The 27843-nt window shown below is 42.9% G+C and overlaps 1 protein-coding gene across 8 annotated transcripts in view; it reads right to left on the reverse strand.

The window, feature by feature from the left end:
• Window positions 1-5771: 5771 nt before the first annotated feature.
• The window catches only part of LOC147455284 (uncharacterized), a 90377-nt gene continuing 68305 nt past the window's right edge, over window positions 5772-27843 (reverse strand). Inside the window, exons 14-24 of one of the 8 annotated variants that reach the window (XM_086514100.1) lie at window positions 21858-21949; window positions 21717-21776; window positions 21568-21627; window positions 20440-20502; window positions 20255-20299; window positions 19631-19732; window positions 19415-19528; window positions 8480-8563; window positions 8213-8403; window positions 6449-6672; window positions 5772-6375 (exon numbers count right to left, since the gene is read on the reverse strand). In XM_086514100.1, coding sequence (XP_086370226.1) covers window positions 8251-8403; window positions 8480-8563; window positions 19415-19528; window positions 19631-19732; window positions 20255-20299; window positions 20440-20502; window positions 21568-21627; window positions 21717-21776; window positions 21858-21949 — 773 coding nt within the window. In that variant the 3' untranslated portion in view covers window positions 5772-6375; window positions 6449-6672; window positions 8213-8250. The remainder of the gene's footprint in view (window positions 6376-6448; window positions 6673-8212; window positions 8404-8479; window positions 8564-19414; window positions 19529-19630; window positions 19733-20254; window positions 20300-20439; window positions 20503-21567; window positions 21628-21716; window positions 21777-21857; window positions 21950-27843) is intronic. The other 7 variants (XM_086514102.1, XM_086514101.1, XM_086514103.1 and 4 more) reach the window with 7 other exon arrangements.

The following is a 27843-nucleotide window of genomic DNA, read 5'->3' on the forward strand; positions in this document are numbered from 1 at the left end:
CTGCAAAACAAGCTTGCGATATATTGGCTGGTCTTTATACAAGTCGCAATGAGGCTAAAATTGCTTTGTTGCGTAAAGAGCTGGAATCGAAGACTAGGCATGGAAAGATGAATTGGACACTTTTCTTGCTAGTGTCAAGGATATCAATGAGCAACTTATTTCTGCAGGTGAAGTCATTTCAGACAGTTTCCTTGTGCATACTGTTCTTGATGCCTTACCAGATTCTTACTTGACTTTTACTAGTGCTTGGAGACTCATGACCCAAGGAAATCTTGTAGTTGTCAAGTTTGATACATTACGCACATTGTTGGTGCAAGAGTCACTTTTCAAAAAAAACAGGACTATACAACGTGCAATTGAATAGGCTTTTATTGCTTCTCAAAGAAAGGGTGGTAACAGCAATGCAACCACTTCTTATGGTTCTGCTGCGAGTGGCAAAACTTCTCAACCCAATGCTTCTGTTCACGGCACTTCGTCTGCAAATTCTGGTGATAAGGACAAAAAGAAGATGTGTTGCCATTATTGTAAAGCTAATGATCACTTGATCAAGCAGTGTCCTAAGTTGAAGGCCAAAGAGGCTAAGAAGAAAGAGGGTGGTTCCACTACAAATGCAGTCATTGTTGAGTCTTCTATGAAAGGAGATTGTGTAATTGTTGATGTTGATGCAAAATGGGCTTTTAGTGTAGAGTGCACTTACAATCCTGTTGTCCATGATGCATGCATGTCAGTTGCTGCAGATTCACATGTGTGGTATTCAACAGTGGTTCTACAAAGCACATTACCTTACATCGTGATTTGTTCACCTAATGCCTCTTATCCGGTTCAGGGAGTTGGAAAAATTGTGCTTACTGCTACAAATGGTAGTTCTTTCACACTTGTTGATGCACTTTATGTACGTGGGATCAAGAAGCATCTTTTGTCTGTATCTGCACTTGCTAGACTTGAACTTGTAGTCAAATTTGTGGATGACAGATGTACAATTCATGATCTCAGTATTGGTGTTGCATCTGGCCTTTTGTGTCGTGGGTTGTATAAGCTCACTTTGTATGACAAGTGTGGACAAAAGTTTGCAAATACAGTTACAGATTCAAGGACCATTTCAAGGGCCATTTCAGATGCACGTTTTGGTCATCTAAATTTTGCCAGTTTGCTGCGTTTGCAGAAATCTGATATGGTTGCTTCTTTGCCACCTCTTGAAGCACCTGTTAAACATGTTTGTGAAGGTTGTATTTTGGGTAAAATGCAGCGTTCTAAGTTTCCAAAGGATGGTTCAGTTAGGGCCACATGCAGATTGTAGCTTGTACATAGTGATGTTTCTGGGCCCATGCAAACTCCGTCATTGGGCAATTACCTTTACTTCGTGACTTTCATTGATGATTACTCCAGGCATGCATGGATATTTTCACTTAAAGCGAAGTCCGAAGTTTTTATGTACTTCAAACAATTTCTGGCTATGGTTGAAAATGTATCGAAATGTACTATGGCACCCTCCGTTCCGATCGAGGTGGGGGAGTATATGTCTCATGAATTTAATGCATTTCTGGCTAGTCGTGGGATAAAACACCAACGTACAGTGCCTTATAGGCCTCAGCAAAATGGTGTTGCTCAGGGGAAAAACAGGTCACTTACAAAAATGGCACTATGTATGGTCAAAAGTGAAGCTTTATCACATTCTTTTTGGCTTGAGGCCATCATGTGTGCCACTTATGTACTTAACATATGTCCTACGAAATCTTTGCAGTCTATTACTCCATATGAAGCATGGCATGATAAAAAAGCCTTCTTTTGAGCACATACACGTTTTTGGTTGTTTGGCATATGCTTTGGTGCCACAAACACAACGTAGAAAATTGGATGATAAGACTGTCAAATGTATTTTTGTTGGTTATATTGCTGAAAGCAAAGGTTACAGGTTGTATCATCCACAAAACATGTATTCTGGTTTCACGGGATGTAGTGTTTGTGGAAGATTCTGTTCAACCCTTGTTGTTATGTACTAGAGACAATAATGTAACCTCACAGTACATTTATGACACTTTGTTGCCTCTTTTCAGTGGTGGAAATACAAATGTAAATTCCAATCAGGCAAATGTACAACCTATGGGGGTTTCAAAAAAAGTAATAGATCAACCTATTACTGATGCAGATGTACATGATGTACTTGATGAGGAAAGGGTTGAAAATGAGCAGGCTAGAGGTATGCCAAAATGGCCGGTGCACACTTTGCATGACAATAAATTGGATGTACCTTTGTCTAGTCGTACTCGTTCAGGCTCTCGCCACGCATCTTATGTATCAGATTGGTATGCTTTGGTTGTGTTTAGCTTACATGATATTAAGGAATCTCTATCTTTTGATGAACCACAAAATTCAAAAAATTGGATGGCTGCCATGCAATTAGAATATGATGCACTTATAGAAAATAACACATGGACTTTATGTGATTTGCCTCCTCGCAAAAAGGCCATTGGTACGAAGTGGGTTTACAAGTTGAAACGTAAGCCGGATGGTGAGATCGATCGCCATAAGGCTCACCTTGTTGCAAAGGGTTATGCACAACAAAAAGGCATAGATTATGAAGAGAATTTTGCTCCCACTTGTCGTATGACTATTGTGCGTTTTCTATGTGCATTGGCAGCTCATTTTGGTTGGGATGTACATCAATCAGACATTGTTACTGCTTTCTTGAATGGTGACATATTTGAGGAAGTTTATGTAACACAGCCTCGCTGTTTTGTCAAGAAAGAACAAGAGGACAAAGTGTGCAGATGTAAGAAGTCTTTGTATGGGTTGAAGCAATGTCCTTGTGCTTGGTATGAGAAAGCTGACACTCATTTGGTCAAACAAGGCTTTCGTAACAGTCCAAGAGAAAGCACATTGTATGTAAAGCGTGAGGGTGATGTACTTCTCATTGTGGTTCTTTATGTAGATGATTGCCTGATCACTGGACCAAGTGAGAAACATTTTGCTGAATTTAAGATTGATTTGAATGCTACTTTCAAGATGAAAGATTTGGGGCTGTTGCATCGTTACTTGGGTATACAGTTTAAGCAGTGTGTGGTATTGCCTTGTGTTAGAAAACTTACATAGAGACATTACTATGTAAGTTTGGACTTGAGGATTGCAAACCTACTGCCACTCCCATGGAAACAGGTTTCAAATTAAGTCTTCATGATGCTGGTGATCCTGCAAATGTCACTCTTTACCAAACTGTTGTTGGATGCCTCATTTATGTATGCAACACAAGGCCGGATATTCAGTTTGCAGTCTCACAGGTCAACAGATTTATGCATAGCCCAGGGTCTAAGCATTGGAAGGCTGTCAAGAGTATTTTCCGTTACCTTAGTGCCACTTTACATATTGGCTTTTTTTATCCCAAGGGGGGATCATTGCTGCCAGACTTACATGCTTTTTTGCACTCAGATTGGGCTAGTTGCTTTGACATGCGAGTGTCCAAAAGTGGTTTTTGTTTCATGCTTGGTAGTTCATGTATATCATGGTTGAGCAAGAAACAACCTACCGTGGCCACTTCGAGTTGTGAGGTTGAGTATAGGGAAGTCTTCACAGCTACGGTTGAGTGTGTATGGCTCAGATGCCTTATGGCTGATTTGGGTGTTGGACATGACACTACCAACACTATCTACACTGACAGTCAGAGTGCATTGGCAGTTGTCAGAAACCTAGTTTTTTATGCTCGCACGAAGCACTTTGTGGTGCATTACCACTATGTCAGGGAGAGGCTCTCAGCAGGAGAGATCAGCTTGGCTTACGTGCCAACACAGGACAACCTTGCAGATGTTTTCAGAAGGCATTGTCTCGTGAGAAGTTTGAAGCTTTTCGCAAAGCTTTGGGCTTACTCTCCTTTGTGGCTTGATCATGTCCTCAAAGCATGGCACTTCCCTTTACTCATGTGCAACCCCCGGGGCGGTCACTTTTTAGAATGTGTATGATATCACGTAAGTTAACCGGAGAGGATTATTAAAAGACCAAAATGTATAAAAATGTATACATACAGAGGGGGGTGGGGGTTTTTTTAATAGGCTCACAGTGCAAGTATAGTATGTATATTAGGGTATTATTAATTACCTCTTGAATGCACGTGATATAGGGGTCTTTTGATAAGTGACTGCCCCGGGGTGCCAGCTCTCATTCACCGCATCACTCCAAGGGGGATTTGTTACCATATATATGTGGTGGTGATGTGTGTGAACACACTAGGACCGCTGGGGCACTTTTTCCCTCTTTAGGAGGGTTTTTCTCTGTGCATTGTATATACGCCCATCACTCTAGGGCTATCTATCTTTCCATTGCACATCAAGTAACACACTCTCTATTGTGTGCCTTGAGCTTCCTTCGTCTTCTCCAAGCTGTGTGCGTTTCTCTGCAACCCTAATTTCAACAGTTCACACATAAGTTTAGTACATAGAACATAGCCCTTGTCCTGCACGCACCAATTAAACAGAAGAAAACTCAAAAAAGAAAGATCATTTTAACATTTTATATATTATATGCTATATATACCATAGAGTTTGCATCGTTTGGGAGAAGGCTCCCATGAGCTAAGAGTATTTAAGAGTTTTCATTGGTTGAACTTATGTGATTTGATTGTTGATGCTCCTTCATATTCATTTGCCAATAGACTTCAATGACACCTTACATTTGCTTACCCCACTAACAAACCATCCGAAGTGGATTACAAATACCAAAATCATTAATTAATTCCATATGCCGTCAATCGTCCCAACTCATTCAACGATTTTTATTCATGAATAGTGTTCTCAATCATGTTGTGCACAAAATAAATGCTGGCTTGTTTGATAATCTACACCATATACCCTTGATTGGCCATTTATAGCAAGCAATAATGGGGAAATAAAAAAGTTTAAAAAAATTTGTCTCAATGTGTGTTCTGTAAACATGTGTTGCCTCGAGTAGTGTTCTACACACGTGTTTCCTTGCTCCACTCTCTACAAAAAGTGAACCACATACTGCCTCACTTAATTATCCAAGTACTATCTAATGTGTTTAAGTAGGAAGATATCTTCTGATGAACATTAAGTAGCTAAACGTGATCCTTGAATCCATTGAGCTTCCTCAAACCTCAATTCAATGGTTTTATTGCTATCTAATATGTTTACTTGATATAAGAAAATATGTGATGGATATCAAGTGGCTAGAAGTAATACTTGAATACCTTCCTCACTTCAATATCTAAGGTATTGGTCACCAACATGGTTGTAGTCCTATCCAAAATTAGTTTAAAAATCAAAACTTCTAAATCATCTATCAACAAATGAGAACCATGTGTCATGGAAGCAACAAAAAAGATTCACTCGGAATAGGCATTACAAATTCTACAACAAAAATTGTGTATCTACCAAAAAAGCAATTCCAAAGAAACTATGTATATACCAATGAGGCAATTCCAACCTATATGCATTCTAATGGATCTTTTAAAGGTATACGGTCCATAAAATCTAGGTATAAATTTAACCTTTGGATGTTTTTCACTATTCTAGTGTTTTGTCCATTTTAGACCATACATATTGTTCTTCAAATGCTATGTTTCTTGGTCCAATTAGTGTATTGAGCTTGATATCTCTACATAGCTTGGGACATTTCAAAGAGGATTTGGAAAAGTGTTTAGCTATTCTTAGCCTCAAGAACATTTAAGTGCAAGATTTACTACTATTGGTGATAAATGGCCAAAGACAAGCTCTAAGGGAGCCTTGCCCATGACAAAGCATAATTTTGTTGAAAAAAAAACATGCAAGAATGATAAATGCTTATCTGTGTTCAATTGCCTAGTATCCGAGGAGGTCTATAGCCTCATCTCGCCCGTTATTTTTAGAACAAAAATAAAACCTTACATACAATACAAGTAGACATGAAGTTTTTCAGATTGTATGTTCATGTTAGGCCAATAAAATTATTCTTCACAAGGAAATAATGTAATAGAGATACATTTATGCCCCATGCATGGTGGCAAGACCATTCCTTTGTAATATCAATTGTCAAAAAGGTGCAGCCAACTTACCATGGAAAGAAGAAAACCAAAAGGTGAAAAATTCTCTATTGATTGAATTTAATAAGAAACTAAGATTCCATGTAACATTTCCATATTATATGGTCATGAACATGAATTGGCATTACGTATAGCGATGTGCCACATCCTATGTGATCAATCCACAAGCCCAAAGCTTTGCAAAAAGCTTCAAACTTCTCAAGAGGTAGAGCCTTTGTGATAAGATTAGTAAGGTTGTCCTACATAGGCACATAAGCCAAGTTGTTCTCTCCAGCGCAAAGTCTCCCTAAAATAATGATGATGCACCTTGACATGCTTTGTGTGAGCATGGAACTCTCGGCTCTTTGCAACTGCCATAACAGTTGATTGTTAGTGAAGATAGTTATTCGCCTCACTTTGCGAGGTTGCATATACCATAGTTACCAGGAACGGGAAACCGGAACGGGAACGCCGAACGAAATGCCATTCCCTGTTATGGGTGCTCACGTTTGAAACACAGAACGGGGATTCGGAACGGGAACTTGGAATGGGAACGGGGAACGGAGACCTGAAAACGGCCATTTCCTGTTACTATGGCATATACAATGCACAAGGGTCGTCGAAAGTCTGCAATCTGTACAGCGACTTTCTCGTACTTGGAAACCTTCCTGCAACCAAATAAATGATCAAGAAACAAGGGTGAAACAAGGGTTGTACCAAAGTCTCTCTCTCTCTCTCTCTCTCTCTCTCTCTCTCTCTCTTCCGTCAAATTTAGCAAAAATTACACCCTGATGCGTTCCATATTATGGTCAAACAAGGATCACTTACTTTCATGGCATCATGTGTGTACATCTAAGAGGTATAGATTGCCCAGCATCGATAGGCTTGAACCGCACTAGCGTTCCTCGAAGGAATGGCCATTAGGCACGATAACTCGCATTCAAGCCTGAGGTGTTGCCTCGAATCATGGTGCAAATGACTCATCTGGATATATCTTGGGAGGGAGTCCTTAAGAAATCCTGCTGGCCTCCCTCAGATAATTTATGAAGGCTCGAATTACTGCTCCCTCCAAGATTGTCTCATGCTGCGGCGGCTAACAAGACGACACTAAGTGACTAGGCTGAAGGTCCAGGATTAGTCTTTGGTACAAATTTTTCTCTACCTTCATAGCAAACAATGATGTCCTATAGGTCCATTCACTTTTCTTTTCGTAAGAGGGTACAAAACATTTCATGCACTCTGTGTCAGATGATTTCTTGCTTGCCTGGTAGCCCTTTCCCAACCTGGACTTGTTTAGGATTTAGGGTTTAGGTTAAAAGTAACTCTTTGGGTTTTCGGAGCAGGGTTTAGGGTTTAGGATAACAGGTACTCTTTGGGTTTTCAAAACAGGTTAGGGTTTAGCGATTAGAGCTTGGCATTTAGGGCTTAACGTAAAAGGTAAAAGGTACTTTTGGGTTTTCAAAAAGAGGTTACTCTCTACATGAAGCGAGCTTCACCAGGGATAATTGCATGGGATCGATCTGACCAGAGTAGAGCTAGATCTGATACTTGTGATCATTACCCACCTTCAGCTTGTCTACAACACCATTTTCTTGTGCAACTTTAAACTTTAAACATAACGATGTATTAAGACGCATTATTTGAGTAAATGAATCACTCTAAGCTATGCTTTCTTTGACTCATAGAAGCTAATGACCTCAGATGATGCTTGCCGTAAGGAGCATAATCAAAGTCCTTGCCTAAGAATTCCTTTCAAATTGAGAAGGAAAAGGCCTTGGGTGCCCAATGTCCTACGCTATTTCATGTAAGGTTTCATTGTTATTCATTTGAAAGAAATACAACGCCTGACCTCTTGAACCCTAGTGTGTCGCATCTAGTTTCAGAAAAAAGAGCATCTAAAGTTGCTGATAAATCAAAGCTCATCAAACGTTTTCTCAAAGATCAAATGATATGAGCTCTAGATAGCCATAATGTCCATTCATCTACAAACAATCTAGCAGAGCTCATTTTCCATCGACAGAAAACTTCATGAAAATTACTCCAGACAAACCAGAATAGGCAAATACTTCAAGAAACATATTTCAATCTTGAGGTTACACACCAAAAAAAAACATGCCAGACTAACACTATTCTAAGAACAATGTCTTAAGAGCTCTTGAATAATTTGGTAATGCATTTAATGCCCTACGAAATGGTAAGTAAACTGACCTGCACCAAAGTGAGGCCCACATCAACCAAAGGTCGGCCTAATACTTGGAATACTTGAGAAAATTCAAACCACCCCCAGTTGTAGACCTTAGCTCACCAAACTGCTGTTGAACAGCTTTGGATAAAACTGTCTCAGCTTCCTGCAACTTCTTTTCTTGTTCCAACCTTCTCTGTTCTTGCTCTGATTGTAACTGTCACCATGAAAGGAGAAACTCAGGTTTAGGAATCGCAATGCCTGCAAGAATCAAGACAATTTGACACAATCACCTCTTGAAGTCTCTGCTCATTGATCCCTGCAATATGCCTGGCATTTTGAGCTTCTTGTTCCCATGTTCTCCTATCCTCCTTATACTGCAAACCCAACACATTAGCTGTCAAGCATCCAATGTCTGTCTGAAATTACACAATGCAATGGTGTCACCTACTGAGGAGTAGCTACACGACCCCCTCTATGATGATACTTATCAATGCAGGCTCAAATGAAACAATACCAAAGACATACTTGGGATCTACTCTAGAATTTTGACAGTGGCTCCTGAAATTTTATATTGGCAGTCTCTCAAGTGACTCCAAAGTTGCAAAGCCGCATAAACAGCTAGCCTTCGTATCAGGCGCGGCTAATGATAAAACATGACACAAATCAGATATTCGTGCAGCTCGAGCAGAAACAAACCCAAGCATCTTTGATCCTCGTACCTCATGACTTTGGAGAGTGGTCCAAAGCCCTCTCTGAACAACGAGTGGAAGTGGCCTCGTATCTCATAGTAGACGGGGCAGTGGCATGTGTAGTATAACTCTGTCTGAGGCTCCATCTCACACAGGAGGCATGTCCTGGCCTCTGTTGGTACTGCGTTGTATCTCCCAGTCTCGATCCGCAACTGACCAATAGCACACCATATCCCATGAGACAAGTGGGTGTCCCTGTATCTGGGCCTCATCACAAAACCGTCCGCTGTAAGCTAGAGAAGATGCTCTCTATAGAAAGCCATCTTCTTGCCCAGCTTCTGTGTTGGCTGTATCCATGTCCTCCTGGTGTCTAGCTGAGTCAAGCCTAGCGGATGAGCCTGGTGATCTCGGACTGTGTACGAGTCAGAGAGGTGGATCCAGTGAGCACTAATGTGAGGCATAGACTGCCCAGAGGCCAGATGTGTCTCAAAGTAGAAGATGATGTCTCTCCCGGTAAAACTCTCCTCAAAAGCACCCCCATCAAGAGGCATAGATCCATTACAATTCCAGGTAGCAACTTTGAGTGTGGTCCCATAGGCCTCACACCGTCATGTGGAGCGTGGCTCCAATATCACCACTCTTCCATCTCGGTAAAAAGCAATCTTATCTTTTTCCCTTGCCGCTCTATTCTCTGGCATTACCTCCTGTGTATGGGCGACCTGTGAGAGGGTAAGGTCATCCCCGAGAGAGATACCTGTCTTCTTAAGAGTTGGTCTCTTTTTCAAAAAGTCCTTCGCTTCTATGGAGGGAATAGTGCGCTTTCTTTCAAGGTTTCCCCCTTGTTCCCATTTTTCTTGTTGCCCACTCTCCAAGCTCTTGAGTGCATCAGCTCATGAACCCCCATCAAAGCCATGAGTTCTTTTACCTCTTCGTCTACATTATCTTTGTCTTTAAGGCCGCAAATTCTCACATCTAGAGAGCGTACACGTCTTCTCAATCCATTTCTCAGCCCCATCTGCTTTCTGTTGGGTCTTTGTAATAACATCCACCCAAGAAGTCGTCATTTCTTTATGTTGCTCTTCCCCCTCTTTGATGGCTCGCACTTGCTCTTTGATTGTGTTTTCTTCTTCTAATACAGAGGGTTACAATTCTCCCTCTTGAAGCGTGTTTCGTGATGGTGCCTCAGCGAGCTCGCGAGCTCCTTCTTGAGTGACGCAATCTCTTCGTCTTGGGCCATCACCAGATCTCCCATTGCCGTGATCTTTTTTTCTTGGACCAAATCGCGATCTTTGAGCATTTTTATTGTCCCGAATAGGTGGTGGTTGATCTTGTTAATGGTTTCGGCCATTTCTTCTTTTGCACTTTTAAACTGCATCTTCTAAGGGATCGGCCTTATCATTCTGCCTCCTCATGTTTGATTGTTGCCAAAACCGAGAAAAAATTGACCTACACGCACAAGTGCTTCCACATTATGCATACATGTTCTCTCACACTAAGCATACATTGTGTGCATTTCCTGCAATTTCTGCAAAATACGACAAAAACCTACTTTATGCAATTTTCTGTCAATTCTGCAATTTTTGAATTCTGCAATTTCTTGAAAATTTGTAATTTCCTAAAAATCTGCAATTTTCCTGAAAGATCTGCAGTTAGTATGTTTGCGAATCTCCAGTTAGTATAATCTGAGGCATCTCTGATCCTGGTATCTCATGACTCTAGAAAGTGGCCCAAAACCCTCTATGAATAGAAAGTGTAAGCGGCCACGTATCTCATAGTATATTGGGCAGTGACATATGTAATGTAGCTCTTTCTCTGGCTCTATCTGCCACACCTGACAAATCCTAGACTCAACGGGTACTCCTTTAAATCTGTCTGTCTCGATCTCTAGCTGATGTGAGGATGTGCGTATCTGACCAATATCACATCGTATCCCGTGGGATAGATCAGTGTCCATGTATCCTCGTCTGATCACAAAACCATCCTCCGTGAGTTGGAGAAGATGCTCCCTATAGAAAGTCATCTTCGTACCTAGCTCATGAGTAGGTTGTATCCATGTCCTCTTTGTATCCAGCTGAATCAAGTCCTGTCTGATGAGCTTGGTAATTTCTACCCTAGTGAGGGAGATGGAGGGTGCATCCAGAGAGTATTGAAATGGGGGTAGCTGATTCATACTAAAGCCATGTAACTGAAACCAAGATGCCATCTCTGCATACCAACATGATCTATCTCCTTGCAATGCTAGTTGTTGCGAAGACTCTAGTGCTAATCGAGCATATTTGTCTCTAGGGAGAGCCCAAGTGCTATGCATAAATGAAACTGATCGAGTGAGTGCCTCCACTACCAATGGAGGAGCAGAGAGCTCCGCCCTAATAATGTCATGTGGTACTGAGGCCTTGGCCCTAATCATCAAAAAAAAAAATCATAGACACCAAGGGCTTCTCCATACATCTCCATCCATCAGTACTGCCAACTTTGTTATGATGATCAACTGAGGGGCCCCATATCTCCACTCCGTACAGCATGGCCGAAGTGACCAAAGTGTCAAAGAGCCAAAGCTTTGTCCGAGGTTCGATGAACTGAACCTGCGAACATGTCCTCTCAAGTCTCCCCAATGCTGCATAGGCTCTGGTCAATCGCGTATCTGCTACACGCCTCACGGAAAATACTGGGCCACTGAAAACCGCCCCAAGATAAGTGTATGTATCTGCATACCTCCTTACCCACTGTGCCGTGGTGTTAAACACCATTACCTTGGTCTTACCAAGGTTCACAGACAATCCACTATCCCGTGCAAATACATGCAATGCATCCAAATGACGCTGCATCCCCTCTGGAGAATCTGAGATCAGCACAAAATCATCACCATATAATAGCAACGGAATCCATGTCCCTGCAAGCTGAGCACCTCTATCCATAGTTACCCGGAACGCGGAACGGGAACGGCAACGGGATCCCCGCGGAACAGGGGAACGGCTAGGGGTCCGGAACGGGAACGTCGCGGAACGGGAGGTATAAAAAACACCCAAATAGTGCAATTTTTAGCTCCTTGTGTTTAAATACAAGGAGTATTAGAGTGCCTTGACTCTAATACTCACAAAAAACTCGTTTTGAAGACCATTCAACCTTGCTATGACTAGATAATGAGAGAGAGAGAGAGAGAGAGAGAGTGAGATGGAGAGGGAGAGATTTGAGAGAGTGGGAGGGAGAGGAAGAGAGCTTGAAGGCTTGAAGCCTTGAGCCTTGAGAGAGTGAGTCTTGAGAGGGAGAGATCTTGAGAGTGAGAGGGAGAGAGCTTGAGCCTTGAGGATTAGCTTGTGAAGAGAAAGGGGGAGGGGGGTGCATTTTATGAGTCCTTGAGGCCTTGCACACTTTCAAAAGAAGCCCAAACATTTACTTCAATTTTTTCAATTTTTGCCAAATTTGTTTGTAGCCGTTGGCCGTTCCAGGGGCATTCCGGAACGGTCCGGGGGCGTTTCGGAACGTTCCGGAACGGCCGTTCCGGTTTGCATTGGCCACCCGGAACGTCAGACATTCCGGGACGTTCCGAAACGTTCGGGAAGGGAACTGCCCCCCGGAACACCGGAACGGGGGCTAGGGGGCGTTCCCCGGTAACTATGCCTCTATCACCCTTTGCCAGTACATAATCTGAAAACTCATCTACATATACCCCAAAGAGAGTCGGAGATAGGGGACAACCCTGCTTCACCCCAATGGTGAAGTGAACCATGTCGGCCATGCCCTGAGTAGTGCATACCTGTCCTACCACTGTCCTGTATAAAGCTAAGATCCCCCAGATCAGCTTTGTGGGCACCCCCATGTCTTGCAATCTATGTATGAGCCTAGCTCGTGGCACTCTATCAAAGGCTTTGCGGAAATCCACAAAGCTACAATATATCCTCCTGCCATGGTGTCTACCCTCCTCAATAATGGCTCTGAGTGTCAAAATATGGTCAAGAGTGGAGAAACCTCTCCTGAACCCTGATTGTCCTGCTGCCCGTATGCCCTCTCTCTCTGCCCATCCACTCAACTCATGCTCAAGAATTGATGCATATAGCCTAGCCAGAGTGTGACCAACCATGATGGTTCGGTAATTCTTGGGAAGCATAGGATCTCCCAACTTGAAGATAGGCACAATAGTGGACATACTCCAAGTCTCAGGGAAACCCTCGTACATGGCTCTATTAAACACCATAGCAAGAGGCTCTGCAAGCATATCTCGGGCATGGTTAAAGTGCTTTGCTACCAGACCATCATGATCCTGTGCTCTTCCTGTCTTCATCTTGTCAATGGCTTTCCTTACCCTCTCAAACAGTAAAAAAAGTACATGTTTTTGGGCATGCCTCTGGAGGGTCAGGCAAAGGTGGCTGCCTTTATGCTGTATAGAGAGATGTAGCATATTCCCCCCATGTCTCTGTGGAAGTGATGGCTGGCGGTGGAGAGTGCTCATTGAAAAGCCTCCATGCCTCACTAGAGTCCTGACTCATAAACAACTGATACACGCTCTAATTGAGATAGGTAAGCCCTCTTCTTTCGTCGCAGTAGGCGGCGAAAGATAATCCGTGATTGTCTATGTGTAGTAGTACCCATGAGCACCTCTCTCTGTAATCTTATCCTTGTCTCTCTACAATCCTCATCATACCAACTATTTTGAGGCATGCTCCCAAATCGTCTTCGTGTAGGCTGGCTGTGGGGAGCACGAAGACTGGCTGTGGGGATATGCCTCTGATGCTGCATCATGGAGCGTCTCTGTCAGAATCTGGGTGAGCTCATCTAGTGGTCGTCCTGGCTCCTAAGTGCATAACTGCCTATATATCTCATCCGTGTACACGGGATCCGTCTCCCTCGTGAAGGTATAACGAGTACTTGTGGAGGCCTCTCCCAATGGAGCTGTGTTGAACTAGAACGATAGAGTGAAAGACAAGATAGCATGATCGATTGCTACCCCAACTAGCCTAGTTCCCACCATGAAATCTTGAAAGGAAGGAATGAGTCCTAGCGGAGCCATAACATAATCCACTGTACTAGCGCCATGCTGATGTGGAAAGCATGTAAAACCACCTCTTGCAAGGAATCTCTGTAGGCCATTCAAAATGGCCAATCCATGTGCAGTCCCCATATCGACCAAGTATCTGCCATACTTAGTGCGCTCCTCATCCTGTGATAATCTAGACAAGCCCATTTCTGTAATACCAAGCTTCCGCATCAACTCGTTTGAGGTGTCATAGAATACTATTTGGTGATGGGCAATCCTAGCATTGTAATCCCCCAAGATAATAATGTCGCCATCTTTGGAAAACTCCCGTATATCGTCATCCAAAATAGAGGAGGATTGTCCTCTAGGTGATGCATATATTGACGTACTAGGAGGGAAATAGCAAATAGCGATGTAGAGATATCTGCATGTCTGTGCCTTCAGTCTCACCCACATGTACCTAGCATTCTCATCCCTCTGAGCTATATGTATCAGAGATTGTAGCTCCTCCCTGACTCTCCTCCTGAACCTCGTCCTCTGTGCTCCGATCAAGTCTCCTGTCTGCAAGTTGTCTCCCATCTGTACCCGCTCACATGGGGCATGGACTGCCCGGGGCGTGATGCGTCTCAGAGTAGAAAATGATGTCTCTCCCTATGAAACGATCCTCAAAGGCCCCTACATCAAGGCGCAAAGATCCATTACAATTCCATGTAGCCACTTTGCGTGTGGTCCCACAGGTCTCGCACTGTCATGCGGGACGCTTCTCTACAATAACCACTCGTGCATCCCTGTAGAAGGCCAATTTCCCCTTCTCTAGAGCTGTCATTATCTCGGGTATAACTTCCTTCATCTGAGCAAGTTGTGTGACTGTGAGGTCATCTCCAAGAAGTATGCCCGTTTTCTTAAGTGTAGGAGGGAGGGGGGAGAGAGAGAGAGAGAGAGTTTTCTTTAGTGTAGGGGGGAGAGAGAGAGAGAAATTGAAATAAAAAATTGAAATGTTATATTAACGTCTTCAAAAGGCCAGAATGACCTATGAGACCAAACTGATACAAAAGTGGTGAATCTGTTACAATGTCTGGGTACCTTAGTACTAGAGAGAGAGAGAGAGCGAGAGAGAGAGAGAGAGAGAGAGAGAGAGAGAGAGAGAGAGAGAGAGAGAGAAATGAAATGAAATGAAATGAAATGTTATATTAACGTCTTCAAAAGGCAAGAATGACCTATGAGACCAAACTGATACAAAGTGGTGAATCTGTTACAATGTCTGGGTACCTTAGTACTAAAGTACTAGGTGTGAAAAGTGTGAAAGTGAATGTGAAAAACTAAATACAAAGTATTAAATAAACTTCTTAGGAGCATTCTGGGTGTCTGGCTAGAATTCTTTTAATCCTTTGTTGTAGTCTCCTCCGGTGAAGTGTGCTTCTGCCTCTTGGTCTTGGTCGTCTCGATTTCCTAAGCTCAATCGCTCTGTCAATTAGGGTGCCTTTGGTATGAATGTGGGTACTCCTTTGTGTTGGCTGCTGGCCTCCTGCTTCCCCTTCCACTCTTGCTTCACTCGATCTGAAGAAATCTGTGATCTGCCTCTCAGGCTGTAGTGCTCTTTGTCTTCTCATTAGATTATCCATGTGCCGATGTAGTTCCAGTAGGTACAAGCCTAAGCATCTTTGATCTTGGTATTGCATGATTCTATCTAGAGGTCCAAAGCCTTCTTTAAAGAGGCAGTGAAAATGCCCACGTATCTCGTAGTATACTGTGCAGTGGCATATGTATTGTAATTCTGTCTCCGGCTCCATTCCGCATAACTTGCAAATTCTGCTTTCAAGTGGGATTCCCCTAAATCTGCCAAATTCAATTTCCAACTGGTGTGAGGATGTACGAATCTGACCAATAGCACATCTCAAACCATGAGACAGGTGGGTATCCATGTAACTCGAGCGAATCACAAATCCATCTTCAGATAGTTGTAGGAAGTTTTCTTTGTAGTCGGCCATCTTCGTGCCCAGTTCTTGTGTAGGGTCTACCCATGTCCTCTTAGTATCCAACTGTATAAGATCCTGTCGGATGATTTTATTAATCTCCGTTCGTGTAATTGCCAGTGATGGAGCCTCAAGTGAGTATTGGAAGGGGGGTAATCTTTCCATACTGAACCCGTGTCTCTGAAACCACGATGATAGTTGCGCATACCAGCATGATGTATCCCCTTTCATTGCCAATTGTCGAGAGGATTCGAGGGACAATCTAGTATATCGGCAGTTATTTGTATCCCACAAACCATGCATAAAGGACACTGATCTGGTAAGAGCTTCAATTTCTATCGGAGGGACCGCTACTTCAGCTCGGGTAATCGCGTGTGGTACGGAGGCCTTGGCTCTAATCAAGGCAAAGAGAGAGAGAGAGAGAGAGAGAGAGAGAGAGAGAGAGATATGATATGATATATAACGTCTTCAAAAGGCCAAAATGACCTATGAGACCAGCTGATACAAAGTGGTGAAACTAGTACAATGTCTGAATACAAAAGTACAAAGGTACTGAATGCAAAAAATAAAAGTGAGAAGTGAGTAGTGATAGTGAAAATGAAGTGTAGAGTAAGTTCTCAATGACACTCCGGATGCCGTGCTAGGATGTCCCTGATCCTCTGCTGAAGTCTCCGTCGATGGAGTGTGCTCCTGTGTCTCGGTCGTGGTCGCCTCGATCTCCCAAGCTCAATCGCCCTGTCAATGAGGGTGCCTCTGGTATGCACGCGGGCACAACTCTGCGCTGGTGGCTGCTCTCCTGGATTTCCCGATCCAAAGAAATCTGTGATCCGTCTCTGTGACTGTCGTGTCCCATGTTTCCTCAACAAACTGTCCCTATGCCGCTGTAGCTGAAGTAGATATAAGCCAAGGCATCTCTGATCCTCATACTTCATGACTCTATCTAGGGGTCCAAAGCCCTCCCTGAATAAGCAATGGAAGCGCCCTCGTATCTCATAATACACAGTGCAGTGGCATATGTAATGTAACTCTGTCTCTGTCTCTGTACCGCATAATTTACATATCCTGCTCTCCGGTGGTATCCCTCTGAATCTGCCCGTCTCAATCTCCAAATGGTGCGAGCATGTGCGGATCTGACCTATAGCGCATCGCAAACTATGAGACAGATGAGTGTCCATGTAGCTCGAACGAATCACAAACCCATCTCCCGAGAGTTGGAGAAGATGCTCCTTGTAGAAAGCCATCTTCGTGCCCAACTCTTGCACTGGCTCTACCCATGTCCTCTTGGTGTCCAATTGTATAAGATCCTGACGAATAAGTCTAGTGATCTCCGTCCGTGTGACTGGTAGTGAAGGTGATCCAAGGAATACTGAAAAGGAGGCAGTCTATCTAGGCTGAAACCATGCCGCTGAAACCAAGAGGTCATTTGCGCATACCAACATGATGTGTCTCCCTGCGTCGCTAACTGTCTAGAAGACTCCAGAGCCAATCTAGCGTTCCTGCCTCCACGTGTATCCCATAGGCTGTGCAAAAAGGACACGGATCTGGTAATAGCCTCAATCTCTATAGGAGGGGCTGCTAGCTCCGCTCGAATAATCGCATGTGGTACGGAGGACTTGGCTCTAATCATCCGAGAGATCATAGATACCAAGGGCCTCTCCATGCTCCTCCACCTGTCATGATCCACAGATGGTCCCCACACCTGTACCCCATAAAGCATAGCTGAAGTAACCAAAGTATCAAAAAGCCATAGCTTTGTTCATGGTTCCTGAAACTGAACCTGCGAACACATCCTCTCTAGCCCTCCCAGTGCTGCATATGCTCTAGACAGTCTAGTCTCTGTTGCTCTCCTCAGAGCAAACCTCGGTCCCGAGAATACCACCCCAAGATATGTATATGCATCTGTGTATTCCACAGTGTCCTGACCATATACGAGTGTAGGTGTCGATCTCCTCACCCACTGCGGAGTAGTGTTAAACACCATAACCTTGGTTTTACCAAGGTTCACAGACAATCTACTATCCTCCGCAAAGCTGTGTAATGCATCCAACTGTCTCTGCATGCCCTCTGGTGACTCTGATATCAACACAATATCATCAGCATATAGTAACCAAGGGATCCATGTCCCTGCTAGCTGAGCACCTCTGTCGCCTTCTCTTTCAATGTAGTCAGAAACCTCATCTACATACATACCAAATAGTGTAGGGGACAGAGGACACCCCTGCTTCACACCAATAGTGGAATGCACAATGTTAGAAATCCCCTCAGGAGTGCGTACGTGGCCAATCACTGAGCCGTATAAAGCTATGATCCCCCAAATGATCTCTGTGGGCACTCTCAACTCCTGTAACCTGCGCATCAATGTGGCTCTCGGTACTATATAGAATGCTTTGCGGAAATCCACAAAGCAACAATACATCCGTCTCCCATGTGCCCTACCCTCCTCAATAATGGCTCTGAGTGTAAGAATATGGTCCAAGGTGGAGAAACCCCTCCTAAATCCAGCCTGTCCTGCTGCTCGTATGCCCTCATTTTCTGCCCATTTACTCAGTTGCTGCTCCAGGATAGACGCATACAACCGTGCTAATGTGTGCCCTACCATAATAGTACGGTAATTCCCTGGTACCTTGGGATCCCCTGCTTTAAAGAGAGGTACAATAGTAGATAAACTCCAAGACCTGGGCAGTCCCTCACACATGACCCGGTTAAACAACCGCGCAAGAACCTCTGACAATAAATCTCTAGCATGTATCAAGTGCTCTGCCACCAAATCATCATGATCATATGCTCTCCTAGTCTTCATCCTGTCAATGGCCTTCTTCACCATCTCAGTGGTAAAGAAGGTACTGGTGTCTGGGCATGGCTCTGGGGGGTCTGCTAGAGGCGGTTGCCCCGGTATTGTATATAATGATGCTGCATACTGACCCCAAATTTCGGGAGAAGTAATCACTGGAGGGGGGGGGTGCTCATGGAAGAAACGCCGAGCCTCCCCTGAATCTCGACTCAAAAAGAGCTGATACAAATCACGTTCCAACTGGGCTAAAAAGGCCCGCTTCTTCCGTCGTACTAGACGCCGAAGAGCAATCCGAGACTGTTTATATGTGATCACCCCAAGTACAAGCTCGCCCTGAATCTGAGCTCTCATCTCTCTGCACTCATCATCATACCAACTATTTTGAGGTATGCTCCCAGAACGTCTTCTCTGATCTGGTCGAGTATGTGGGTATGCCTCGGTTGCTGCCCCATGCAAGATCATTCAATAGAGTAGTAATCTCCTCCACAGTATAAACTGGCTCGGCTGCCCACATCCGTCTGTAAATCTCCTCTACATACACCGAATCGGTCTCTGGTGTAAAAGCATATCGTGTGTGTGCAATCATTTGTGGTGTCTGAGAAGCACTGTACTGGAAGGAGACTGAAAAACATGGTCCGCTGCTATTCCAACAGGTCTAGATCCCACACTAAGATCCTGAATACTAGAAATGAAGCTCGGTGAAGTCATGACATAATCCACTGTACTAGCCCCATGTCTGTGCGGAGAGAGAGAGAGAGAGAGAGAGAGAGAGAGAGAGAGAGAGAGAGAGAGAGAAAAACCTTCATCAGCTCATTCTGTAAAGTTTCAGAAAAGTGAAGTCTCTCCAATTCTAGTTTCTTTTCTAATACTTTCGCTTTCTCTTCTAAGAACCTAATGTTTTCAACCAGCTGTTTCTGCAGTTTGAAAAGTGTTTCTTAGAGAGAAAGTCCATTGAGCCAATAAGTGCCTTACACAGGCACAAACTTCAAGCAAAATTTAGTTATATGACAGCGTACTCGCTCAGCTGTGAAGTCCAACTTCTCCTGATCTGCTCTTGTAGCGATCTCTTTGTGATACATTATGATTTTCTCAAGTTCTTCCAACTCACCTGCATGTGACTGTCAGATTCCGTGATGTTAGTTTGGTGTTTATATATGCAAACACATGCTAATATAAAAAAATTACGTATGCTAGTTCTGGGCTGAAAATTTTGGTAAAAGGGGTCGGGACTCGGACATCATGGTGGCATGTGGTGCTGGTAAGTGAGAGCTCTATCCAAAAACATTTGGTTTGTCCAGTTCTGCATTTGCAATTTACCACCCGGGAACATAGTTTTAACAAGAGAGGACTAAGGAACACATTTTTCCATGGACATGACAACCCCGCGTTCTGGGATTCCATCATGGCATTTGACACTCGAAAAAGAGAAATTGTGAAGATGCATGTCATAATCCCACTTACATGCTCCTATTTCTTCGGGAGAGGTGGTTTCTTTGAGAGAGGCATAGCCTATGGGTGTTCCTTTTTATTGAGTTCCGAGTGTGGAAATGCACACGCATTTATCTAGCATAGTTTCTAAATTGACAGTATTTTCTCAAAAAAAGAAGGCTTTAACAAATTATTCATAAACCAGAACAAACCTTCTTTACTCTGGAAAGCTGCTTCATCAGCTTCTCTGTCTCAATCTATATTTGGGACAGCACTATCAGTTCCGTGCATACAGGATCTTTCAGAAAAATGGATTGATTGCAATCTGAGATATGAATATTGATGCCCATGCCTGTTTTTAAGGATAAAGCAAGAATGACATGAGTGAAAAACGTACCTGTAAAGAATGCATCTCAGAGGTCAATGCTGCTATATTCTTGAGAGCTTGTTCATGTGCATCCTACAATAACAAAGTAAAGTGGCATCTAATATCCCGTGTAATTAAGATGCTGTGACTACTTGAAGTGTTGAAATATTTATCGGCTTCTCTCTGTGAAAAAATGCCAGTGCCCTCTGTTGAATAGTTTGCCTTTTATCTTCCACTTGAACACCCCATATTTGTGTTACATTTTCATTTCTCGTGCATGTGTGCATATGTGCATGTGCAATCACTGGATGACGTTTCGCAGTCTAGTAAACTTGAAAAGTGGAAGTAGTCCAATTGCTGAAAATGCAAGTATTTATAACAAATGAGCATTCATGACGTAAGCAAGTACTATTTTTTGTCCTGCAATCAAGGTTTAGAGTTTTCTTTAAAACCTCCATGACTACTGGAATTGGCAATATCTAAATCCATTGTGGTATTTTACTCCACTCTATGCCTTGAGGTCTGTTAGTGTCGTGTGACAGAAATGCAATCTTGTGAAATTATATTCACATCGAAACCCCAGGGGAGCATTTTTGTTCTTGAAAGTGTGTTATTTCACATGGAACAAGCCTCGAGGTCTGTTAGTGTCCATACATGTGTTGGTTTGAAATAATAAACTTTCAAAAACAAAATAGAAAAAAACCAAAGGACTGATGTTATGGATTGAGCTAGTCCAAATTGATTTGAAAAAAGATATAAATGTTAGTGTAATGAAATTTCCTTTCTCGTAACTTTCTATGCAAGGCCCCTATGCAAAAGTCATTGTACCCTTTAGATTTCCAGCAAGAACATGATGTTCAGATTTGAACTCACAGACACACCCAACAGGACGTCTTGATAAGGAACCAAGGTGAATTTTGGGTATCCACAAAGCATCTGAATATAAGGCCCTCAATAAGGGCTTCAAACTTCAACAAAAAAAGAAAGACATTGTGGATGCTGTGTGCCTTTGATGTGCAAACAGCGAACAGTGTTTGCTATGTGTACACATCTGCAGATGTACAATAAAGTGCACGTACACATGAAAAGTACACATTTATAGTCTACAAATGGCAGCCTGTACTTGGAAATGATTGAATTACACATGAAATCAAATACCTTTTCACGTAACCAATTTTCTTCAGCGGTAAGCGCCAATAATCTTTGTCTTTCGATTTCCTGCAGCTCTGAAATACAAACAGTCAGATAATAAAAGAGGAGCCTAGCCTTAATGTATGGTGATCAATTGCAGTGAATAGAACGTTTACTCGTAAAGCATCCTCCTTCTCTTGACTCTCTTCAGAGAGTCTCATATGAAGCTTGTTAATCTGCGTTCAAATAAATGTGTTGATACCTACATTTCACTTTTTTCTTTGAAAGTGGAAAGGTTGATTGTGATGGTTTCTTGCCTCTTCCATGTAAAGATGGTCATGCTCGTGTAATGTATTGTCCATTTTATTCATCAGGCTATGGTTGTAGTCTGCCTCTTTTCCAGCCCTATCTGTTGACAAAAATGAATGAAGTTAGTATGCATCACATTTTCTTACCATCTCCTAGCTAGCCTTGCTGCAAATTAATACTAATATGCACCAGGATCTCCTAGCTTGTTTTCGTTTTTTCTTTTTTCTTTTTTCTTTTTTTGGGGGCGGGGGGGGGGGGGGGGGGGGGGGGGGGGGCTTTGTGTGTGTGTTAATTACAGTTATGAACCATCAAAAAGTTGGTGTTGGTTTAATTATAGTTATGAACAGTCAAAAAGTTTTTCATGTCAAACATGGCACTATAAAAATAGCAAGGTCTCAAGAACTTGTCTAACCGAGGTCCTGCTACATTTTGATTCAGCAGATGCAACAATCACAATACCCCATTTAGTTGCTGATGCAGAGCAAAGTGGAGGTGGCCGATTTTGGTGCTCCTATAGGGTGGCAGGGTATATGTGGAACATGCCAGAACTTTGGCGGCAATTGGGTCAGCCCAACTTGTAGCACCATATGGGAAAGGCCTCTAGCCACCTAGGAAAAGATAAATGATGAGATGGTCCAATAGCAAGAGGATGCAACCTCTCTAGCCAATGATTGTGAGGCACTAAGCCTACTGAAGAGGCTATTTTCTAATTAATCATTGCACTTTGAGCATTATCTGTGTGTCTACTAGGACGAGGTTCAGGAGGAGTGGCAGTCTTATTCAGGGAAGAGCTACAATCTTTGATACATATAGCTCGGAGGGATGAGCATGCTAGGTACATGTGGGTGAGACTGAAGGCAGAGACAGGCCGATATCTCTAGATCGCTATTGGCTATTTCCCTCCTAGTACGTCAGTATATGCATCAACTAGAGGATAGTCCCCATTCTCAATTTTGGATGATGATATATGGGAGTTTTCCAGAAATGGCGACATTATTATCTTGGGGGATTTCAATGCTACGATTGCCCATCATCAAACAGTATTCTATGACACCTCAAACGAGTTCCTACGGGAGCTTGCTATTACAAAAATGGGCCTGTCTAGATTATCACAGGATGAGGAGCGCACTGAGTATGGCAGATACTTGATTGATATGGGGACTGCACATGGATTGGCCATTTTGAATGGCCTACAGAGATTCCCTACAAGGCAGGTGGTTTTACATGCTTTCCACGTCTGCATGGCGCTGGTACAATGGATTATGTTATGCCTCCGCCAGGACTCGTTCCTTCCTTTCAGGATTTCATGGTTGGAACTAGGCAGGTTGGGGTAGCAATTGATCATGCCATCTATTCTTTCACTCTATCGTTCCCGTTCAACACAGCTCCATTCGGAGAGGCCTCCACACATACTCGGTATACCTTCACGAGGGAGACGAAGCCAGTGTACATTGATGAGATATACAGCAACTATGCACTCAGGAGCCAAGACGACCACTAGATAAGCTCACACAGATTCTGACAGAGACACTGTCAAAGAGTTGGCGGTCTTGCCAGGAAGGCGCCGGGCCTCTAGCTGTGAGGGTCTGTGGAGAGACTGTGTAGCTTTTCACTTAAGCAAGCTTAGTGTTTGTAGCAAATACATTGTGTGTAGCCATTGGAATCTCACACGCAGACACACACATACGCACACGTGAAACCCTCAAAACAAAACAAAGATGAAAACATCAAGGCTTTGATCGTATCTAATCAAAGGTAAAATGAAAGGGTTCACTGATGCATTTATAACAGCAAGTCGTTGTGCTCTAAATAGACTGCGAATGGTTTTTTGAAACTGTAACTTAGTGCTTACAAAGTTGTAGATATTTTGCCTAGCGATAGGAATGAGCCGTGTATACAAGTCTTCTTGGTTCATAGTAATATTAAAAAAGCAAGACTCATCCCCTAGAGAAGAATAAATATGTGCACATCGAAGGAATTAGAGTAGTCTAGTAGTGGCAAAATAAGAGGACGTGGAGAAAGAAGAATTTCTTGCAGTCTTTCCGGCCCAAAGAGTAACACAATTCTCCGTTGGAAGTGGATTTTACGACTAATACAAACGTTAATTCTAATATGTTGCACGAAGTGAAAGGGTTGAAAAGTTACACCATCGGGGTTATTCATCTAAGAAAGCTCAGAAAGCAATCCAAACAATAGAGGAAAGAGATAAGAAAGACAATCAACACACAAAGACCCACACAAGCTTAATCCAAAGAAGTGAAGCACACCTCAAGACTCGTGATATTGTAGCCAACTTGATGAAGTAGATGATGTGTAATAGTCCCCAACACCGTTTGCAAGCCACCAACAATGCGTCTTTATTGATGAAAGAAGGTTACATAGAGAGTATGAGTATTACAAGTGAGAAGATAGAAGACTTGAGGCATGAAGTAGCAAGCTCAAGATGTATTAAGCTGAAATTGAGAGAAAGTTTTCCTCAAGGAGACCGCTAGGAGGTTCGGTGATGGCTTGATAGAGTGGCTTGATTATGGAGATTGCTTGAGCACTTGGTTGCTTGATGGTTTGCTTCCCCCCCAAGTGAGGAGCAAGAGGCTCTATTTATAGGTGAGGTTGCCTCTTGAAGAAGATATTTGCTTAGAAATATCTAAGGGATTTGTGTGACAAGTGTCTCCTTTTTCAAAAATATCTTGAACTTATCTTCAAAGTTTCTAGATCTTTCTCATCAAGAAATATCTAGAGGTTCTTCTAGATCTTTCTCTTCAAGAAATATCTAGAGGTTCTTCTAGATCTTTCTCTTTAAGAATTATCTAGAGGTTCTTCTAGATTTTTCTCCAAATATCTTCTCCTTGCCGCCATAAGCCTCCAAGAGTAGCTTTTAAAAAAATTGAGAGAGAGCTTGGCATACATCATGGATGACATCAAACAAACTCGTAACCACTTTTCTAAGGGATTTTTCTAGGTCCATAATCACTCCAAAGTACACCTACTATGTGTAGAATGACACCTCATGGGGTATACTATGACTAAGACCACTTTTGGCCATGCTATACATATCATATGCCACCTAGGATGCCTAGTAGATAGGAGGTAAGTTTTATAGGCTCATTTCATCATGGCTCCAAGAAGACATTCACAAAGAAGCCCGGGATCGAAGCCCATTCCCAACAAGAGTGACACATCAGACTTCGACTAGCTTTTTGCATGCTAAATAGAAAATGCATATACTTATGCATGCTTAAGGTATACACATAAAATCCATAATATTGTAGGGCTTAGCTTCCGTTCCCACCATGCACGTGCCACGGCACGACATCCACCCCCTCTAAACCTGCACATCATCCGGTATGTGCCACAACCAATGTTTGCAGGTTCGACTCTCTTGGAGTTTCTTCTTCTTCATCTTCACTTGGTGATTCCAAACCTTCATTCTCGCTTACTTGATCAGCCGGATGACTATCCTCTCTTCTTTTGAATACCTTGATTCTCTTTCCTGCAATGGGTATCTTTATCTCTGTTCCATCCAATTCAGCCAGGGTGTGAGTGGCATTGTCATGTACGTACTTGACTATATACTGTCCAAACTATCTTTTTGAAACCTTTCGCATGACAGTATGCTGGTTATCAAGACTACTGTCATACACTAAAACCCAATCTCCTTGCTTAATTACCTTCCTTCTTAGCTTGTGTCGTCTATCAAAGTAGTCCTTGCTTTTCAACCTAGCATTCTTCAATCTTTCTTTTGCAACCTCAATGTCTTCAGGCCTTCTTTCTAGCTGTCTTATACGCAAGGCAAGGAGCTCTTCTCTGCTAAGCCCATCTTGCCAATGTAGCACATTCCATGTGGGAATGGTCTCTTCAATGGGCATTACAGGCTTTTGACCATACATCAATTCTGCAGGCATGTAGCCAGTTACTGAGCTGTGTGTCGTGCGATCAGTCCATAGAGCATATAGCAATAGTTTTGGCCACTCGCTAATTCTCCCTTCACAAGATTTAGCCAAGGCTTTGATGATTGGCGGATGCCCTCTTTCACTTTTCCCGTTGCCTTCCGGATTGTAAGCGGTGGTAAGGGAAAGCTTGATTCCTATCCTGGAAAAGAATTCCCTTGCTTCCTCGGCATCCAGCTCTCCTCTGTCTGCAGTTATCTTTCCCACACAACCATATGAACAGATTACATCTTCAAGGAGAAATTTACATACTGCCTCTGTAGTCTTTGTCCTTAAAGCTCGCCCTTCAACCTGATTAGTCAAGTCTTCTCTTGCAAGAACCAAGTACCTCATTTGCCAGAGTCCTAAAGGCATGGTGACTAGATCCACAACCCATTTATAGTGCATGGCTAGTGGATATGTAGGGTGCAATCCATCACGATGTCGGACATTTGAATACATTTGACATGTTACACATGATTCCACAAAGTGGGATACATCCTTGTACATACCTTTCCACCAATACCTTTCCTTCAGCTTTGAAAAGGTTGCCTACACACCACGGTGTCCAGCCCATAGGTTCTCATGAAACTCCTACATGAGCTTTACCTGACTCTGTTTGTTACATACTACCCATTGCGGTATAGCACCCTTCTGTTTTGGATGTTTCCATAAGTAACCATCCTGCAGAAAGTACCCATATGCTTTTCCGCGTATCCTCTTAAACTCATGTTCAGACCAGTCACCTTGTTTTGTTAAAGTACTCAAATAACGACCAATAAGCAACTAATCTCCTTCATACCCATCTTCTGAAAACAACTCAAGTGTACTAGGTGTGCCAACATCATTATGCTCAACATGATTAATGGAGTAGAACCTTGTGCCTACATCTTCACTATCATCTACCATGTCTTGCTCATCCTCATACCTTGCCCTTGACAGCATATCTGCTACCGGATTGTCTTTTCTTACAATATGCTTGAACTCAGGATTCAAGGACTTAATGTAAGCAATCCATCTTAGCATGGCAATGTCGGGTGTTGAGCAGCTTGTAACCATTCCAAGGAGTGGCAGACAATCTGTTTCCATAACCACATATGCTTCAATCAAGTACTCCTTTTCACACTTTAGTGTTGTAACCATGCCCCACAACTCCCGTTTTATCTGTGGGTAGTTCCTTTGTCAAGTCCTTAGAACCTTGGCTCCAAACCTTACCACATACCTATGTCCCTCTTTGTCATCCTGCCCTATTGCCCATCCAATTCCTGTCAGACTCGTATCCACCGTCACTATTACTGGCTTTCCACACTCATAGTTTACTTTTCTTAAAGTCAGTACTTGTTGTAGCAAATCCTTTAGCTTTCTCATAGCCCTTGCTTGTGCGTCTCCCCAATGAAACTTTTGGTTTTTCCTTAACAACTGATACAAAGGATCTGCTACATGTGCATAATGTGGAATCCATATAACATAAAATACACATGCACCAAGAAATCTGCGAACTTCACTCACAGATATGCATACCTTCTTTATCTTTTGAATTGCATCAATTTTTGCTGGACAAGGTCATCTCCCATTGGGGCCACACATGTGCCCAACAATCAACACCTCCTTCACTCCAAACACAAACTTTTGTCCTGAGAGGGTAAGGTTCACCTCTTCCAGTCTGGATAGGATCTTGTCACAATCATCTATGTGTTGTGCCACAAAGTTGCGGCACCCCTTGGAATCCAAAGATTCATCTTTATTACTTTCTTCACATCCTTTGATAGGAACGTCATCAAGAAAGGGCATAGTTACTTGGGAAATAAAGTCACGTAAGACCTTATTCATACCATTCATCATATGTGCAACCGAATTGGTTGCTCCCTTTGGTAAGGTACACATCCTCACCAGACCCATAGGTGTCCTCATGGTAGTCAGATCCCTGCTTTTCATTGCTAGTTGGAACTGATCATATCCTGAGTACAAATCTCTCATAGCATATATTGCCCTTCCTGCAAATGCTTCTGCAAACTCATCCACAATTGGCCCTGTATCCATATTCCTGATTGTGACTTTGTTGACTAGC

Source organism: Adiantum capillus-veneris, chromosome 6 (genome assembly GCF_014529385.1).
Source record: "Adiantum capillus-veneris isolate H3 chromosome 6, ASM1452938v2, whole genome shotgun sequence".
Classification (NCBI taxonomy): Eukaryota; Viridiplantae; Streptophyta; class Polypodiopsida; order Polypodiales; family Pteridaceae; genus Adiantum; species Adiantum capillus-veneris.